General features: G+C 40.5%; 1 protein-coding gene across 4 annotated transcripts in view; it reads right to left on the bottom strand.

Moving 5' to 3' along the window:
* The window catches only part of PPP3CA (protein phosphatase 3 catalytic subunit alpha), a 199,829-nt gene that overhangs the window by 35,238 nt on the left and 144,298 nt on the right, over positions 1 to 20,293 (bottom strand). For all 4 annotated transcript variants that reach the window (XM_075421450.1, XM_075421452.1, XM_075421451.1 and 1 more), the window contains exons 4-7: positions 15,714 to 15,825; positions 14,264 to 14,409; positions 11,883 to 12,022; positions 1,416 to 1,493 (exon numbers count right to left, since the gene is read on the bottom strand). In XM_075421450.1, coding sequence (XP_075277565.1) covers positions 1,416 to 1,493; positions 11,883 to 12,022; positions 14,264 to 14,409; positions 15,714 to 15,825 — 476 coding nt within the window. The remainder of the gene's footprint in view (positions 1 to 1,415; positions 1,494 to 11,882; positions 12,023 to 14,263; positions 14,410 to 15,713; positions 15,826 to 20,293) is intronic.

Genomic DNA, 20,293 nt, shown 5'->3' with positions numbered 1-20,293 from the left:
CCTGGAGCCTACAATGCACCCTGGCCGTCCCCAGCCTCCCCTCCTGCTGTGGGGCTGCGGGTGAGGGCAAGCACCAGGACGTGCCTTGGAGGTGCATGGTGCTGCCGGCAGCAGGGAAAGGCTATTAATGCTTGCGTGTTTTCATTACCTAACCTTGCTGCCTTATGAAAAATAAAAGGCTTATTGGACTAACATATAATCAGATAAGTATTAAACCTGCAAGTAACTGGAATCAAACCAACCAAATAGTACTTCTGTCTTACTAAGACACAAGTAACACCAAATACTGCTCTTCAGTCTTCAGGAACAAGAAATTGAAGAATTTGGCAAGCATCCACAATAGTTGCACTGAAACCACTGTAGAGTTTCAATGCAATTCCTTCTACAAAATTTTATTTTTCACCCTTTATTGTAAAGCAATACAATAAAAATGAAATTTCATTACCCTTGGGTATTTCATGCTAGTTATTTTTGGCAAAGCAATAGCTTGCTTCTAATTGCATTGAGGTTTTTAAGTATGTGATAATTCAGACATTCAGAATAGCTTTTCATATGCATAGTGAATATCAACCTCATTTCTACAATCTTGCTACTTTATCTTTTATTACTATTCAGGTTGGGTAAACTGTCTACCTCCAAATAAACACATTCATAATTTATGCAAGATATGCAAAGCTCTTTATTCAGATACCAATCCTTCATTAAAATATCACTAGTATGGTGCATTTCAATGACTAGATTATTTTTTATAATTTTTTAAAGCAGCATAAAAAAATTATATTTTTACACTGGCAATAGTTTCACGAGGGAACCGTCAACACCACCTGGTGCTTGACCTGGATTGTTTTTGCATGCAGTGTGTTAATAAAGTCCTTAAATTCCTTACTGATACTCCTGCATAAAATAATTTTTGGCTAGTGAGTTCCACAAGTTTATGTTCTTGATAAAGTGTAAGACCGGTAGGCCCAAAGTTTCAGGTAGGTGCGAAAGACTGAAGAGATGACAGTTCTGGCATTCATGAGCCAAATCACTTACCAGGCATCATGGCAATCAGTGTGTCACAAGTCTCGGGCACATTTGCAAAACTTCTTTTGCTGAGCTTAATTTGTTTTCCTTCCCGAGTTTAGCATCAAAATCACTTTTGGTCATTTTAAATCACTTTTTGGTCACTTAAAATCACTAAGGCTAAGCAAGTTGAACGTATGAGGATTCATTAAGTCCTTTAATTCAGGAATAATCATGTAAAAGACATTCTAATGCTAATGTATGTTTTTATAGCATTAATAAAAGGTGAGAGCTCTTGCAACTTAATTTTAAGTTTTCCACTGCATTCTCAGTTATTCTTGCTTTCCTTGCTCTGTTTGACAACGTAAGCCATTATGCATTACTAGTGCTCCCTCTCCACACATACTTACCCAGCATCCTGGGCTTCATGAGCTCGGAGTATAGATAACAAGTTATTGTGCTGTAGGAATTCACACACAGCAGGGTAACTGTTGGAAGAAAATAATAGCACCTGTTACGGCATTACCAGAAGCACCACTTTTAGCTCTAGCTTTCAAAAAATGTTTCATCCAACATGCATCATTCATGAAATCAGCCCCTGCTCTGCAGGCAGATTTCAGTAGAGACAACACTAGCAGCAGCACCTTTTTTAATCCTACCCCGTAACTGCATGGAGAGGAATGTTGGAAAGTTGCAATTCATTACATGACAACAATCACCTTATTGCTTGTCAGAAAGAAAATAATTTCTTTTATTATACTTTCAGATTCAATGTATTCCTAATAAGAAAAATGTGATAAAATGGTTGCTTGCAGCAGAAAACCTCCTCGCCTGCTAACTACAGCATGCACTGGCTGCTTACGGACACCAGAGAAGAAGGTGCTGTGCAGGAAGAGAGGGAGAAAGACAGAGATAAGAAAGTCAAATCAGTCTCCAAACTGGAGATGTTTGATCTTCTGACCTTTATCTCCCCAATAAAAAAGAATTATCTCTCGCCTTGGCAACTTAAAATGTAAATTCTGTGATTTCTGAAACCCCCAAAATGTGCCCATTGAATAAATCTTTCCAAGACATTTTCTACTGTATGACTGAAAACAAAATCATTAGGTGAAAACAGTGACAGAGGAATACAATAGAGGAATCTCTATTGTATTTTTCACTGCGCATGGACAATGTTGCTTTCAAGGAGAATGGAGGAGCCCTTTCTTACAACCCCAGTCCGTGAAAACCATGCTTGCTGTTTAAGACACTGAACATATACGGAAATCACATACAAGAAAAACAACACATAGCATAACCTGAACATAGTTTTGACAGCACAACTGTGAAATATTAAGTTTTCAAACAATTTAAAATTATACCTAAATAAACGTTACAGAACTTAAAATTACTCCATTTTGTCGCCTTTGAAAATAAGGCGCTTTTTTCTGTAATGACTGTTCTCTTCTTGCTTTCAAACCACTGATGACTCTCCATGCCTGCACTGAAGGATAAGAAGCAGGATGGCCATCTATCACTTCAAGACAGGAAGCAAAACCTCTCTTCTCCTGTTGTTAGTAATGTAATACAGAACCCAAGAAAGCCAAAACTTCCTGGCTTCCCCGGTCAAAAGCCAACTGTATCAAGAGCAAAACAGAAGAAAGAACATGCACAGAAGAGTTGGTAAAGGAGAAGTGGCGCTGGAATAAAAAAAGACTGCACAGATTTGGCAAAACCTTACCAGGCACATGAAAAACATCTGAGAGGTGGGAAAGAGTCTTTATTCAGCTGACACGTACAGCTCTTCCCTCTTCTCCCTCTTCAGGCCAGTCCCATACAATTTGTTTTGCCTTATCCAGATTTGTTTCCCACCCTTGAAACCAAGCAAGCTGACTGATTTATACTTGATGACCTTTCAGCAGGGTGGGAAGCCAGCACCCCTGCGAGGTAGCTGTTGGCCTCGTGCTCAGCCCGGCAGCCCGGTGACCCTATGTCTGAAAGGCACTTCTGAATTTAACGTTGCTTGCTGACAAGGATGCAGCATGGTATTCTTGCTAGCATCTTAAAGGACTTGCATTTAAAACACGTAAACCCGGGGAGAAACCAAGAGTTACCACCTCCTGTCACTATATGAATTTACTTCCAGTGCTGGAGGCACATCAGCAGCGAGAGAAGCTGGCGAGGCACGGGGGTCCGATGGGGCACAAAGGCAGGCTGGCACGGGTGGCGAGTTGGGCTGCCTGTCCAGTGCAGCCTGCCCCAGAGCAACGGCTGACCTGAGATCGGGACCAGGAGACAGATTTTCCTGCGTTTCAGGCCCAGGATATGATGTGTAGATGTTTTAATTCCACCTTCTCATTCCTGGGCAAGTTGGAGAGCAACAATCAAAACTGCTGCTCAAAAAAAATCAAAATTGATGGCGAAAGGTATAAACCTCACATAGCAACTCTAAAATGTCACCCGAAGGCTGGAGAAAAAGCTAACCAGACCCTGCACTAACATCCGTTCACCATGTTTACTTTTCACTATCAATTGAACTCTCCCATATTTCAAACAATAGAACAGCTGGGAAGGTTTAAAGAAAGAAATACAAGGTGTTGGGGAAGACACTCAGGCATCTCCCTGATCACTTCTGTGCTGGTTCTGCAGCATGATGGGCTCACAATGTGCCTGTAAATAACAGGAACTTGCAGAGTCTCTGAATCTCCAAGCGTAACTCACATACAGGTATCACGTCGCAGGACTGGACGTATAATCAAAGACCCAGGCAAGAGCAGACTTGTGTAGTACCTTAGGGGCAAGATGCAGTCATACAGTAACACTGTCATGCAAAATACTTAACTACAGGCTGTTGCTAAACATGTTGAGCAAGTAAAAAAAAATCTCAACTAAGCATTATACAAAAGACCTGCTGTCCCAGCCATGATGTCATGGACCACCTTCAGAGCCCACTTGCAACCACTTAACAGGCCCATCAGTTTCTAACTTCATGCATGAAAGGGATGAAAATTCACAAAAAAAAAAAATGCATCATCTTGGACTTGACCCATCTAGCATATATTCTCAGTCGCAGGTCTGGCATTTGGAATTGTCTAAAAAGATTGCCATTACAAAATAATTTCAATTCCCAAATTTTGCGGGGTATCGTTTTGGCAACTGCAGTGATCTCAAATGCTGACAGGCTGCCATTCAAACCCCTGGTAAATGAGAACTAATTTGCATACATTTCTTTTCATAATTAATTGTGACTAAATGTAGACTTATGGTACATTTTGTTTAGAAATTTTTACATTAACTTCTGAAAACTGGGGTCTATAATGAAAAATCTGATAGACAGTTGATTATGTTCATTATCAGTGCAGCTGCTCAAAATGTCTAGCCTATTACTTTTTTTTTTCCATAGTATTCTTTTTATCCAGTGTTAAGTACTGCTTTTAAAGAATATATAATGAAGTGGTAAAAAAATGCTCCTAAATAGACATGGTAGGTTCTTCTTTCCATTTCAAAGTACAAAACCTTTTTTTCATTATTCCTCAATTATCTTATTCTTCATTAAGCTGTGGAAAATAGACTTTTACTAGCAGAATTTGGCTGATTCTACAGGGCCCACACCTAGAAAGGCAGAGATACCACACAGCGCTCCATCCAAATAGACACACACACAAAAACCTGACTGCCATCTTTTCTCCTAAGTGAATAGCATGGTATCTGTCATGAGCAAGCACTCATACTACCCAGACCACTACAAACCACGATATATCCATATATTTTCTTCTGAAAAAGGCAAAGTAACTCTCAGGCATTTTTCTTCAGTTACTAGTTGAAGCGGGGGCTGCAGAGAAGCAAAGTTTTCACTGTGTGCAGCTATTACATACGCTGTACCAGTTGGGACAATAAATACAGGGCTTAAGTTTCCAGCACCTTCTTAACATCAGTTTGCTCCTGCCCAAATGCAGTTTCACGTTAAACAATATTCCTCAAGACAAAAATACATGCCCCTCCGGGTAAACAGCAGGAAGTCCTGCAAAATGCCAGCAAAACAGAGATTATGGCAGAAGTTATCAGAAGCAAGCTTTTACAGAAAAGACCTGCTTGGAAATTTTTTTTCTAATCTTTCTAATGAAAATTATCATCTTCTAATCAAATTCCCTGCCAGTTTTTCTGATCGCTGCCCTTCCAGAAACACTCTCCTCCTTGCCATGCTTTGCAGAGCCCAGACTGTAATTCATATGAGCCAGAAATAAAGCAGTTGGCCAAGAGGGAAAACAAACAAACAGACCCCCCCCCCCCCCACGCAACAGGCTTTTCCAGAACAACCCAGCCTTCTGCCTGCGCTTCATGTGTCATGCTGAATCATGGAAGAGCGGTGACTCACGGCGAAAACAAAATACCTCACTGCTAAGCTAGAGAGATGTTATTCTCCATGGAGTGTGCGACTGTGATATTCCCTACTTTGGCATCCTTTTTTCATTAAAATGCCTCATGCATACTTTACTAGTTCTGAGGTCTCTTTCGCATGAGCACTGATTACTTCTACGCAGTTTTGGAAAGGAAGAAATACTTTGCTAACATGAACCAAAATGGCAGATGTTTTCAAACTGCTCTTCCACCATTAACTGGAAAAACTGGATGGATTCAATATAAATTTTTTCACATCCTTCATCATACCACTGAAGTAGAGGCGTAAAAATTTCTTCAAAAAGACAACACTCAAATTTAGCCCATCAGCTTCCCTAAGACTGCACGTACAGATAAAAGCAGGTTTACAGCAAAGCCCACTGGCCTCATGCTTCAGTCTCTGAAGGCAAATGCTTTCGCTGCTCTGCTGTCCTAGGCAGCTCCCAGCACATCTGTTTCCACCTGCTTCTTCTTGCCCTTAGCTGTGCTGTCTGCAGAGCTGCACTGAGCAGCAGAGCAGGGAACTGCATGGGATTACAACACAAACATGTATCTTTTTTGCAGAGTCATTCTTTTTAAATTGGATGTGTTCCCAGGTCTGATGGAGCACATGGGCAATTCCACCAATACAGCTGGGCAGATAACGTGAGGGCAGCAAAAGGCTTCTGGCCTGGGAGAAGGAAGTGTGGAAAAATGGGCAGAAGAATCTGTTTAAAATGCTTGCTACTGCAAAAAACCCCCAACATTCATACAACTGTGCCTCACATCCTGAGGTGAAACACGCTACAGCCTTCAAAAGCTTTTAGCAGACATTTCTCTAGCCCTTGCATACTCACAAACTTCACATGCATGCAAAGTAAATGGCTGAAATGATGTGCTGGCAGGGCCAAATTATTATTCTACCCCTGTGCATCACTGCTATCCAAGGCTGGCAAACGAAGTTCTCGGGCGAGTCTGCAATGCTAGTCACTCTTACTACTGCTAACCATTTCTGCCTTTGGTTTTTTGTTGCCTTTGAAAAGTATAACAATGTAGTCAAACACCTTTATAAAGCTCAGCATTCCTTAAGAACCGGTATTAGACACACTAAGGAAACCCAAGAGGCTGGAGCACCATGCCTGCTGAAAACTTCTGAGTAGCTGCTCTGCTTCTGAGGCCATCCACTGCCTTTGGCCAGGCTCACGCCACTCTCGTGCTCTTGTTACCAGTCAGTAATTAACCAAGTCTTCTACACATAAATGATCCCAGAAACTGAGTGTTAATCTTGCACATGTGCTTACCCTTGATAGGAAGCCCTTGACATACTTCATGCAGGATAAGACACTGCTAATTAACTCCATGGTGCAACCAAACTCCCAGCGTTCTTTACCACAGTTTTGACACAAACGAAAAGAAACAAGCTGGGCATGGATCCAAATGCAATTTTTCATGGTTAGGACCATGCATGCTCACAGTGACTTTATCAGAATGTGATGAAAGGACATTTTAATTCTTCATCCATCCAGTAAATCTTATGGGAATGATGATGTTCCCCAGCCTAGTGCGGCTTAGAAAGGAGAGAGTTATCCCCATGTCTCAACAATTGCCTAAAGCCACTTAGTGGCTGTCTCTCTGCAAGTTAATGTTATTTTCAGAGAGAAAAGAAGTCCAGCTGCCTTCTTCAAGCTTTCTGACCGCTGAAAGAAGCTGTTCTCAAGACCATAAGTTGCAGTATATCTTGCCAAGTCAGAAACGTTTCTTACAGAAATGCCTGAGAGTTACTGTGCCACTAGTCCATGAAATAAGTGCAATGGGTCATTGGCAAGATCAGTACAACCAGCTAAGCGCATATAAATATTCACTAAATAAATTCAAGGTAAAACTAGAAAATCTGATAAACAAAAAGGAAAACTTTACCGGTTGGATCAGCTGAAAATTAGGGGCTGGGGAGGAAGGCAAGGGGGAATATCATTCGGGGACAGATTCCCTCTTGTTTGTAACATTCCCTGAATATGGCATTATGTTGTGTAAGGATGAAAGAAAAGCTTCACATAACTCATAATTAAAAAACAATTTACACAACTAGCACTCCATTAATTATTTCTACTTTTTCATGAAATTGCATTAAACGTGACCACAACTGCAAAGGACGTACAACCTTAAATTTCAGAAAGGGGAATTAAAATCTCATCATTATCACTCTTTCTTCACTTTAAGGTACAGAGAACTTAAATAAACTTCCAACAACTACTAAAATTTCACAGTTACTTTTTACCGGGGCATTGTGCTATTGCCAAAGATCCATACATTTTGTCAATCCACGCTGCGAAATGCTGTTTGATGCAAAAGGCGTGCATTAAGCGCTGACTCTTGGCACCCTTGAATATTACACTGACCATTCTTTACATCTCTAAATGACAGGTTGGTCCTGTGGTTTCAATATCTGACATTTCACAGTGCTAGTTTCAAGAACTCTCACACAAAAAAAAGTTCCTTGAAGAAAAACTTTATTAGTCTGAAATTCAATAGGCCGTATGTAAGCGACCACCTAAGAAATGCCGTGAGAAGCTTGTCAGATTACTGTAAACTAGAGTCTTTACACTTCCTCATGTGTTATTTACCTCATACAAATAGCTCAACATTTCACAGCTGAGTTTTGTCTGAATGGAGAAGATTTAATGTACTACAGAGCTGGAAAGTCCTCTTAACATGTTACATGTACACAGTTAGAAAGCCACATTACTGTTATTTTCCTCAGAGCATTTTGTTATAGGAAATAACTTCAAACCAGAGAAGAGTCACTTGACACTTGCCATTATAATGAACATGACTGATAAAATGAAAGTTATTTATTACAGTTATTTCCTGCAATTGATTAAGAGATCTTAATCATCTAGAAATTATTTCCCTGGCTCATGTGTGTGCCTGAAATCTTCCTGACCTTCCTTTAAAACACCCACTGCTATCTTTTAACTTTCCTTTCTGGAAATGACTGAAGAAACTAAGACATTTTATTCACTGAAGAATAAACAAAGTCTATCCTGTCAACAGACATTCCTGAAGGAGGACTGCATAATTCAGTCCTTCCTTCACAAGGTGAGCTGCCTGTTAAGGGAAATTCGCTTCTTTTCTCAGGAAGTAACTAGTAAAGGTAAGCAAAATTAGATGTTCCACACCGATGGATACATTTTTTGCCAGGGCCTATGATTAGGTAAGCAATTAGTGACCTTCCAGAGCAACTAGGCACTTCTTTTAAGAGTAATACTTGCCTTTATGTAAATCTCAGATAACATGACTCCAAGCTAGTTATCTGCTCGTGTCATTAAGCAGTTACATGTCCCTCGCCATTAGGTATTTTCCAAATATTTTCTCTTTTCCTGAAATATGCACTTTTCTGAATATGAGTCAGGACACAGACTAAGTCTGATATATTTTCAGGAGGAAACTGATACATATCTTAGGGGAATTTTATGATAATTGCAAGAAACAGAAAAAAAAGCTTTGGGAAAAAAAAAAAAGCCTAAAATCTAAAAGTTGTTCCAGTGCATAATAAGCCCTGTATCTAAGCAGAAGACACGTTGGCACGGTTTTTCACTTTTGTAAGAGAGGGTCATGTGGGGACACTGCTCTTACTCCCTGTTTGCAGGGAGCAGTGCCTGCGAGTTCCAGGCTTGCTCCAGTGTTTGGTACTGCTGAGAGGAAGAGGAATGATTTTCACCCTTAGAATCACAAGCCCATTTCTGCACAGGTAATTGGTTGCAACAGTTTGACACCTTCTTTCATAACGAGACCAAACACGTTTATGGAGCCCTTTCCCGACGTTATCGACCCGAAGGCGGTGGTGCAACTTGCCCACCAAAGGCGTGTGCCGGCAGCCCAGGCTGCACTGCAAACCACTTTGTTCTCCGCTCATCCCCACGCTGCAGCAATTACGCCTCGAAGAAAGGACTAGGGAAAACTAATTTTTAGAAGTCAAACCATCTGTTACTTTCCTGCTAACGTCACCAACAAGGAGGTTGATTCTATCGCCTGTGTCTCCTGGTTACTGGTGGAAGCCATTGATTTAATTTTGACGTGTTACTAAACAGCTATGGGCCAGCTATGTTCAAGGTGAGATTTTCCAAGATAACTAAACGAGCTGGATTCCTCACTTCTGCTGAGCTTGTTGGGAAAAGTTAGACTCACATATCATTAGCCCAGGCTGAAGCAGAACTGCTCCCTTCAAAAGGTTCACCAACCTCTTAAAATTTCAACAGTCTTCACATTTCTCTTGAGTAAAAATTATTTTTTTAATTAAGATTTCACTGGATACACTGCTCATTTTGCCATTTAACCTCCTTCCCTGCCACTTTTGTTATTCTGATATGCTTGTAAGTTGTTCTTAACTACTATAACAAAAAAAGCCAAAAAAAAAAAGCAAAAAAAAAAAAGCTTAACCTCCCTCCCTGTCACTTTTATTACTCTGGTATGCTTGTAAGTTGTTCTCAACTATCATAACAAAAAAAAAAAGAAAAAAAAAAAGAAAAAAAAAAAGGCTCAGATCCCTGAAACCCCCGCATCGTCAGAGGAGGGCACAATGTCATTGCCACCACTGCTCAGGAGGCAACACAGGCCCGTCCCATCATGAAGAAAGAGTGGAAGTAGTGCTTGAGAGGTTCTTCATCACCAGCTCAAGCACACCTAATGGGGTGTCTTCTGCCTGGTGTCTGCAGGCCTCGGTCTACAAACCAAGCCGCCTGCCACTGGAAATGGAGAAAGGCAGCAGCCAGCACCCAGGAGGAACTGGGCAAAGGGAACCATTCAATGCTTGCTTTGGTCTCCCTGTGCATCGCCAAAGTGGGGACAGCGAGACATCCCCCAGCATCCAAGGCAATTCACCCTTTTAATGTACAGGAGAGAGAGCCTTCTGACTCTTTACACAGGGACACACAAAAACCCCTCATGCTTAAAGGACAATTACCACTAAGCAGAAAAGAAACAGAGAAGAAAGGTTCCTTTAAAAAGTCACAAACTAATCCACAGATTTGCTTTAGATGTCTTTCTATCCTCTTTAGTATTACTAATTTTCCAGAATATCCTCATAGTTGTATTTTACAAACAAGCACCAACAGAAAGAAATCATTTCAAAGATGAATCACAGAATGATAGGGGTTGGAAGGGACCTCTGTGGATCATCTAGTCCAACCCTCCTGCTGAAGCAGGGTCACCTACAGCAGGCTGCACAGGACCTTGTCCAGGCGGGTCTTGAATATCTCCAGAGAAGGAGAATCCACAACCTCCCTGGGCAGCCTGTTCCAGTGCTCCGTCACCCTCAGAAGGAAGAAGTTCTTCCTCATGTTCAGATGGATCTTCCTGTGCTTCAGTTTGTGCCCATTGCCCCTTGTCCTGTCGCTGGGCACTACTGAAAAGAGTCTGGCCCCATTCTCCTGACACCCACCCTGCAGATATTTATAAGCAGTTATAAGGTCCCCTTCTCAGCCTTCTCTTCTCCAGGCTGAACAAGCCCAGCTCCCTCAGCCTTTCCTCGTAGGAGAGATGCTCCAGTCCCCTCACCATCCTCATAGCTGTCCGCTGGACTCTCTCCAGTAGCTCCTCATCTTTCTTGAAGTGGGGATCCCAGAACTGGACAGAGTACTCCAGATGGGGCCTCACTCGGGCAGAGTAGAGGGGGAGGAGAACCTCCCTCGACCTGCTGGCCATACTCCTCCTAATGCACCACAGGATCCCATTGGCCTTCTTGGCAGCCAGGGCACACTGCTGGCTCATGGTCAACCTGTCGTCCACCAGGACACCCAGGTCCCTCTCTGCAGAGCTGCTCTCCAGCAGGTCCGCCCCAAGCCTGTACTGATGCATGGAGTTGTTCCTCCCCAGGTGCAGGACCCTGCACTTGCCCTTGTCGAACTTCATCAGGTTCCTCTGTGCCCAACTCTCCAGACTGTCCAGGTCAACGTGATGTCGTTGCATTTAAGTCCATACATGTTTCTGCAAGAATGTTACAGGCACTTGTCTGCATTTCAGCTCTTAGCAAGTCTCATTTAACCAATGCAGTTGAAATCCTGAAGAACTATCCTCAAACATAAACAAAAGTTTGATAAAAGTGAGAGCAAAAAAAAGTACCGGTGTGGAGGAAATCACAATTTTTACTTACCCTGCAGAGCAATAGGCAGTGAGTTTTCCAATGGTGGCATCTTTCATTCAAAATTATGTTTTAATTTTCAAATTAGAAATGTAGTTACCTACCCTTTTTTAAAAGTGACCCATTCTTTCCCTAACTTAAAAGAATGTAAATAAGCAAAACACACAGGCTTTGGTGAATAAAACTAAGTCATTATAGGGTTTCCCAGTCGCAGGTGAAAGCGAGATACGAATAAACCAAGCACGAATTTACCTGAAAACAAGGCACATCCGCAGAAGAAAAGGCCTAATTATCTAAGTAGTGCCACGAACTTTAAGCAATCATTTACACTGCAAAATCAGACCAAGTTCATGTACAGAAACCCACCCAAAGCAGTAATGCTCACCTGTAGAAGTACGAGCACCCCCTGACTGTGTTGTGAGTAAAGTGTTCCTGAGTCTTCTCGTTTCCGAAGTCCTCCAATGGGTCTGACCACAGGATGTCACACATAGGTCCATAGGCAGGTGGTTCCTTGAATCGATCTAACTAAGAAAAATAGGAGACAAAGAAATACTAACTTCTTTCAACTGTGTATCACAGAAACACTGAAGCAAAATTACTATTTTTCATTCTGTGGGCTGGCAAAGACCCAATGCAATCTATTCTGCAGCTTTGGGTTGTTCTCAGTATTAAAGCAATGGATTTGGAAGAACAGTAACTCCTTGCTAATGCTGACAAAGAGAAGAAGGAACAGATATAACTGAAAATTAAGAGATACAGTGGACTGCCATTCTATATGAATTTTCGTGTGCGCTTTTTTTCCTTTTTCTGTTTTTTGCAAGCATTTCAGCAGACAAAAGAGAAGATGGTATTTCCATGTTTCGTGATTTTTCAAACATCACGGCACTTAATTTATGTGAATGAGGCACCTCAAGAAAAAAATACAACAAATATTTCAAAGCAAGTTCCCATTTTAAATACCTTTTCACAAAAATTTGTATTTAAATACCAAGACAACATCCCTGCATTACAGCAACTTGCCATGACATTCTTGTTGCTCTCGTAACCTTAACTCTAATTAATCCGCTAAAAACTCCTCTTTCTGCCTGACTAGTTGTATTAAAATATTCAAATTATACAGAATCAAAGTGCAAATAAGACAAAGTCTAGCAAAATAGGGAAATATTACAAATCAGTATTTCTCTGCAAGAACTCTTTAATATAAAAACACCCCTTGTCAAGACGGGTGTATGAATCAGGCTTGCAGTCCAAAACATTCTGTACTTTGACCAGAAAGATCAAGTAATGATTTAGTAACATACCTAACATACCTTTTCCACCCCCAAAACATTTCAAAGATAAAGAATTGGCTTTGTATGCTTTCAACACTCAGTTTAAAAGTTTTAATGAGACCTCTAAAAATTCTACCTTTGTGTCCTCATCATGAAATATTCATAGCATACGTACACTTCTAACTTACTTCAGTCCTCTACCAACTAATGCTTCTGTAACTATAACTCATTTAAATTAAATAACAATTCATAAATATGCAAAACCAGTTCCTGCTGATTGCCAAAGATGAATAAACCTGCTAGTGGCGGGAGGGTGGAGACTGAAGATGTTAATGACCCTAATCTAGAATCTGAGAGTTAACAGCTTTACTCTGCCATTAAGTTGTTGCAAAACCAGCAAATTTTTAGGCAGAGAATATTTTTGCTTCATGAGGTAGTGAACCTTTACCTCAGAAACACAACTTTATATTCAGTAATTCGTGAAAGTGCAGTTAGTATCTTAATCTAATTGCTTTGAAACCAAAACATGTAATTACTGGCTGAAGGTGTTTTTTTTTAAGTCATATTAATTTCTTAGTAGGCTACAAATTAACCTCAGAATATAATTTATCTTCTAATAACTTTAAAGCTCAGAAGTATATATCCATGTTTGCAAGTCTCAAACTGCAAGCAAGGAAGAAGAAAATCTTTTCTGCTAGAAACCCTAAGAATGAATGGTTCATATACCTCCTCTGGAAATATCAATGGAGATCTGTTTTACAAAACACCTGAAAAAAATTAATGCTTGATAACATGCAACAACACTGGATTACATGAAGAAACTGTTTGACATTGTTTTCTGAACTTCCATGAGATCTGTAAGAAACTTCTCAGAACACAGGAATACTACACAAGCATCAACTTACTAAGCCTCGCTTAGACATTTTGCTAGGCACTCAAGTGCAGTACTATTAAAAATGTGGCATGACCTATTGAGAATGAAACTCTTGACTGTTTAAAATAATAATGTTGTTTTGACTACATTCATTGCAATCATACCACATTTTTTGATTATATGCTTGAAGTATTGTGAGGTTTTTCTAGAGCGATTTTTGTCTCTTCTCCAAGAAAGCACAGAATGCCTAACAAGGTGCACGGAGCCATCAGACAGTGTGCTTACATCGTGCTAGTAGATAATACCTAGAAGAAATTAATGCTATGTATTCATTCACTCTTAAATACTTCTATACCTAACATTTATTTTTTTAGAACAAGAAAATGATAAATCCTTTGTTTTACTGGATGCTGGCGATTTCTTCACCTCAACAAAATATGACTAATCGTAGCAATTCCTTTTACGTTCTATTTAAAAAGACCTTTAAAAGGTGATAATGTCAACATGAATGTCAAAGTGGCATACAAGCATCTTACACGAATGACAGTGAGAAAGGATTCAAGTTCTAGCTGCTGGCGATTAGCTGTTTTCTTATTAGACCTGAGCACTATTCAGACTTACTTTTCTGATGTCATCTAAGGTGTTGATCTCTGGAGACAAGCCACCATGTACACACAGGAATTGTTGGTTCATCAGAGCAGCCAAGGGAAGGCAGTCGAAGGCATCCATGCAGGCATCATATACGCGTTCTGAATATTTGATTTTACCTTTCAAAGATTAAGGTGGTATCAGAAAGTGCCATCAATATTTAAGAGGAAAAAACGAATTAGCATGCTACTTAATATCTTTATCTTGCTCTTAGTGCTCTCTCTTGCACTGACGACTGTATCAAAGCTTTCCTCATGCAAAAAATCCTTTATCATTGTTTTATTCACTGCTGGAAAAATTCTTCAGATTCCAAAGTGAAACTAATAAAAGTTCTGCCAAGTTTATTATATTTTTCAAAAAAAGCTACAAATAAACAATTTAATATACCATTATAGTCTGCCACAAATCTATACAGCAAGCCTTAGAAAGTCTGCTGAATGGTTATCATCTACAACTTTATCACTCAATATACTCTCTATGAAGCAATCAGAACTTTAGCCCAGTCCCTTATAATTAATGATCTACAGAAATGCCATTATGAAATGAACAAGGCGGTACAATGAAGCTGAAATGTTAATTTACCAATATGCATATTTAAGTCAGTAAACCATGAAGCCTTTGAGCCAATTAACATTTCCTTTATCTCTGATGCTAAAAAGAGAATGCAGACTTATGGCAATAGCTTCAGCTTACAGTGACACAAAAAAAAAGGCAAGCTTCATTGTGAAGGTCTACATTTAATGAGCTTTTATGTGCCACCGCATCCTTTCTTGCAACACAGAAAGGAATTCCAACAAAAAGACCATACCAAAAAGTTTAAGCCTACTTACAGGGTAAAAGTGAAAATGCTAGACTCCAAGGGAGAAAAAAAAAAACAACCAACAAACCATAAAAATTCCTCGCATTTTTCTCCTGCTGCAGATGAGCCCTGGTGAGATGCCACCTCCTCCACTAGTGATGAGGGACCTGTCACAGAGGTGCCAGAGCTGGCGTGCTGGCAGGTTTCGACTGCCAGGCTGCTGCGTGGGGCCACAAACAGGCAGCCGCGGAAAAAAGCAGCAGCAGCAGCACGGGTTTACAAAGAGCATGCAGGTCCAGATGCTCCCCAGGCTGGGTTGGCAAGCTGCAGTGTCTCGATACCTGTGGCACCAAGGCACGGCACCCCGGGTTTGTATGGGTGGTCAGTCACTGCCCGCTGCAGGGGGTCTAACCCCTTCCTTTCTCCATCACTGAGACACCCTCTCCAGCCCCCACAACACGATTGCCCTCTCAGGGAATAGTGATTACAATTCAAAATTAACGATGGTTATCATGAAAAGTACATTTAAAATTACTGATGGTAAGCCAGTATCAAATACTCACAAAATAACAAATCGAGTTGTTGAAAAGGGAGTTAAGAGAAGAAAGGTTAAGGCAGACTTACATTCTTGCTTAAATGTGAAATACTCTGTTAAATGTCTACATTCATGATTCCCACGAAGTAAAAACAGTGTTTTGGGGTAAAGGATTTTCAAGGCCCACAAGTACAGCACACACTGCAAATCAGAAACAAGAAAGAAAAATGTAATTTATAATTAATGACGTAATTCAACCACTCATGTTCCCCTCCACCAAAAAAAAACCCCAGCAGCAGCAGTATTCTGTGTGAAACACTTATTTTCAATGGGTTAACTTCACTCTTTCTACATTACTGCAGCGTGCACTCTGCACCTGGCAGGTTTGCAGGAACCCGCCATGGAAAACAATTTCACCGGAAGATCCACGTTTCCTGGCTTCAGGAAAAGTTGCCCTAGAACAATTTAACCCACACGTCAGGAAATACCTCAGCTTCCAGTATGACATAGTATTTGCATGAACGCTTGTTAATTTTCCACTTAGTGTTGTTCTGTACAAACAACCGAGAAAAAAAATCCACAAAGCTCTCACATTAAATGAAGTCACTACAAAGCTTCCATGAAGCCCTTTATCATTCCAGAAGATTTCTATTCGAGGTGACATTTCTTCTAGACATGCTTTTAAAGAAAAAAACCCACGACTTGGAGAGGCTAATCTCTGCTCAGACCTCTCCAACCATCCGATTAAAACAGCTGCTTTGAAAACAAAACTGACACAGCAGTGATGCCAAAGCATTACGAGACTCTTGACAAATGAGTGAACTTGCAACCTTCACGGAAGATTTGTCCTTTGTGCGGGATGACCCTGCTCAGGCACCCGGATGACAAACTCACCGCTCCGAGGAAGCGGATGGAAATGAGACCCACGCATGCCACGAGCTGAGCCTGCCATCGGCAAGAACACTGTACAGATCACAGTGGCCTCAAAAAGCACGAGCCAGAAAACTGTCTGAACAGTTTCTTTTCCAACCCTTCTTTTCTTAAATATCCCTGAACTGCAGAACTGTTGCACGAGAAACAAAAGGTGTCAAAAGTCCCCCCACTCTTCTCGCAACTACCTCCTAACACTCCCCTTCGGTCTGTTGACAAAAATTATTTACTTTATTTACCTTAATAATCAATAGATTGGAAATTCAGAATGTACTCCTAACCATAATTTCTGCTTAGAGCAAAATCAGCTTTTTTGTCACAGTAATGCCTCTAAAATTATACAGCACGAATTCCCTTCTACAATTCAGAATGTCTTGACAAACAGAATAATTACGTTAATCATGTCTCAACATTTTGATTTCTACTCCCTTATTTGCTACACAGTCCTCACCATAAAAAAAAAACCAACAACCAACAACAACAAAAAAAAAAAAGAAAAAAGGAAAAAGTATGCAACATTTGTATGTTTGTGCTAAACCTCAGACTACCCACAGATAATTACATAGCAGCAGGGGTTTTATGCTACTACTCTTTGTCCTCAATTTATTACATGTAAACATCTGGATGTTCTGCCTGCACTCTGTAATCTCTGTTCTTCTACTCAGAGGGTCCAGAGCCAGGTGAAAAGGGCAGAAAGTACAGGCAGCACCCTCGAGGACCTGCAGGATTGATTCTCCCTATCGGAAGCACACAGAAGGCCGCCTGGCTCACGCCAGCATTTCCAGCTCCCTGCTGCCACCGCGGGAAGACAGAAGAGATGTCAGAACACTGGGTAGATCATGCTGATGTAATCAAATGTGTAATTATGGTGCTAGCTCACAGGAATTACCTGCTATGGTCCAAACCAACCACGAAGGGTGGGCCTGGGGCAAGTTTCCTGGAGCTTGCACAGAAAGATAAGACTTGGGTTGGAGGACTTCAGTAGGGAAGGAAGGCTGCACTTCAGCAGTGCCATTCTCCGTCTCTTGGAGGATGACTTCTTCATCCCGCCAAGAACTGCTGCAACCTTCCACTTCTTTGAACTTACTGGCTAATGCAAAAATTTGATGTAAATGACAAGATGTTTAAAGTGACACCTCCATTCACGCAAGAAAAGTTCCAGCTTTTAAAGTTGTAGCTAAGTTAACGTAGAGCTTCTAATCCTGCCAAAGCATCTTATAATTTAAAAAAGCACTATGATTAGTGCTTAGACTAAATGCTTTATTAAAAAAAAAGAGTGGTTTATGTTTCCCTTATAACTAAGTTTCTCATTTTCATAAAGGCTTGGCAAGCTTAAAACGAGCACTAGGTACTTCAAATACCATCCAGATTTGGGAAGCAGGAAAAATAAGGAAAGCTGGAAGTTTTATCTTTTTGGCATTTGGCACTTGCTTACAGGTAGATCTCTTCACATTTGCTTATCATAGATTTATTTTCTCTTTTTTCTGTGCTTCCTTTGAAGCATTCATGAGAACCAGACCGTGAAGATAACAGGGAATTAAGGCAGTCCAGGTGGTTCTGCGTTTCCCTGCCACCATTCAGGTAACATCAGCCCACCATTCACATTTTGTGTTGTTTTCAGTGGTACCATATCAAAGGGTTATTTTGTTTAGATAATTCCTTTAATTTTCTCCCTTTTTTGTTCAGTAGTCCAGTGATGTAATCTCATAACAGTAAACAAAAACTAATCAGCAGATTTTATTTTTCCCCATGCAAACTAAACCGCAAATATGAGGGTGACAATTTTTGATGGCTTTTCACCTTATACAGTCATTTACATGCAAATAAATTATGTCCAAGCAACATCATCAGCAAAAATTTTTTTAACTCTCCTTTGCACATCATAATTCTCACCAAAGTCAAAAGATTTATGATAATTTGCCCTTGTTGAAAGTCTGAGTTTATAATCTTCAATAATTTGGTAATACTGCTTGCCAATAGCAAAATTTTAAAATCCTTTTTTTTTTTCCCTCAACTTTTTCATCAAGAATATACTACACATCAGCTCTGCTATAACTCTATGTAAAATGTACAGCAGTAACCTTGCAATCTGGACATCTCTAAGGTGTTTTTGGCCTGTTCCATTTCATGTATCAAAAAGAAAAAAAAAGGTACATCTCCTAAATGCCAACCCTCAAACTGCAGCCCTGCTTACTTGCTTAGTGTCTTTCAGCTCTTGAAATAGCAGATATGTTAAGTTCATAACACAGAGGTAATCTGCCTACTTCCCAGCTCCTCTAGTCAAGCTGTTTTCCTGCTGAGGTTCTGGCAGCCTCAGCATCAGGAAAGAAAAGGTCTGTGCAATTAAACACTGTGTAAGCCAAAGGCACATATTTTCAAAACAGACTTGGGGATTTAACTCCACTGTTGCATGCTGAATTTGAGCCTTTGCACAATTTGACATCTCGGCACCTCCTGAAATGGAAAACCAAAAGCCCCAGACCTCTTGCACGCATCTCGCACTATGAGCTCAAAACAACGAACCTTGAAAAATCATTACTGTTGCCACCAGATTGCAACCACAGCAACACCTGTAACTCTCTCACTTCTGGATGCTCGTGTCAAGAAAAAGAGGTGGCTCACTGTTAGCTGTGTGGCTTTGTATGGGTAGGAAAAGATGAACTCTCTCTCCAAACGACTGATGCCATTGCGCACTCCCCCAGCAGATGAAATTAAGTGTGAATAAATGCCAGGTAATTCATACTCGAAAGGATAATTTGAGCCACATGTTGCTAAGCTCTCTACTGATGCTCTGTGAACTGTGGAACAGTATATTGGTATAGCTCCTCTGCTCTGTAACTAACACACACCTCACCTAAATATAAAAATTACATTACTTCAACTGCATTGAAATAATTATACCATCACAGTACCTAGTACAGGTACAGCTTTCTAAAATGGAATAACCATCCCAATGGAAGCCATGTACCTCTTTATACACATAACTGCATTCACACTACTGGTAAGACTATTTATGAGGGCTTTATTTCAGACAAGTAAAGATACGTTGCATCTGTACCCACAATACTCACAAGAGATGCAAGTTCTTGCCATTTCTGAACTAGCATCCCTTGAGCACAGGGAAAGAAAACTCTGAACACTACTGAAAATAAAGAAAAAAACCTGTATTGTATGATCTCTTCTCTTAAGGCTCTGCTGCGGAACAGGGCCAACAAGGTAGTGCTACTTGCATCAACCACATCTTCAGTGACAACTTACAGTCTTTGCCATAACTTAATTGCCAACATGCTTGTATTTTACCTGGTTTTGTGTTTCTAAAACCAGTGCTCACGCACGTACAGATTGCTTATTTAAAAATTAAAAAGGCTACTGCTGTGGAAATAGACTTCCCGTGGAGTAACAATGAATCCACTCTTTGTGGTCAGGGTCTCGGACGTTTCTAAAAGGTTGTTGAAGAATCTCATTCTGATCATTCAATTTCTGTTCATTTTTTTTTTAGACATCTCTTGAATATTCCCAAGCTGCTTTGGAATCTTGTTTTGACAGCTGCATGGTACTTCAGCACCTCTAGACTTCAATTATTGCCAGACTCTCCTCTAGCTAGTCTCCCAGGTGATTTCATTAAAAGTGATCACCTGCAAAATGTTGCTGCTTGCCTTTTACTCTTTTCTAGTGTGTAGACCACATTACTCCCATTTCAGTCCTTGGAAGGACCTCAAAATATCCGAAAAGGAAAGAC

Source organism: Opisthocomus hoazin, chromosome 5 (assembly GCF_030867145.1).
Source record: "Opisthocomus hoazin isolate bOpiHoa1 chromosome 5, bOpiHoa1.hap1, whole genome shotgun sequence".
NCBI lineage: Eukaryota > Metazoa > Chordata > Aves > Opisthocomiformes > Opisthocomidae > Opisthocomus > Opisthocomus hoazin.
This window is presented reverse-complemented; position numbering and strand designations above follow the sequence as displayed.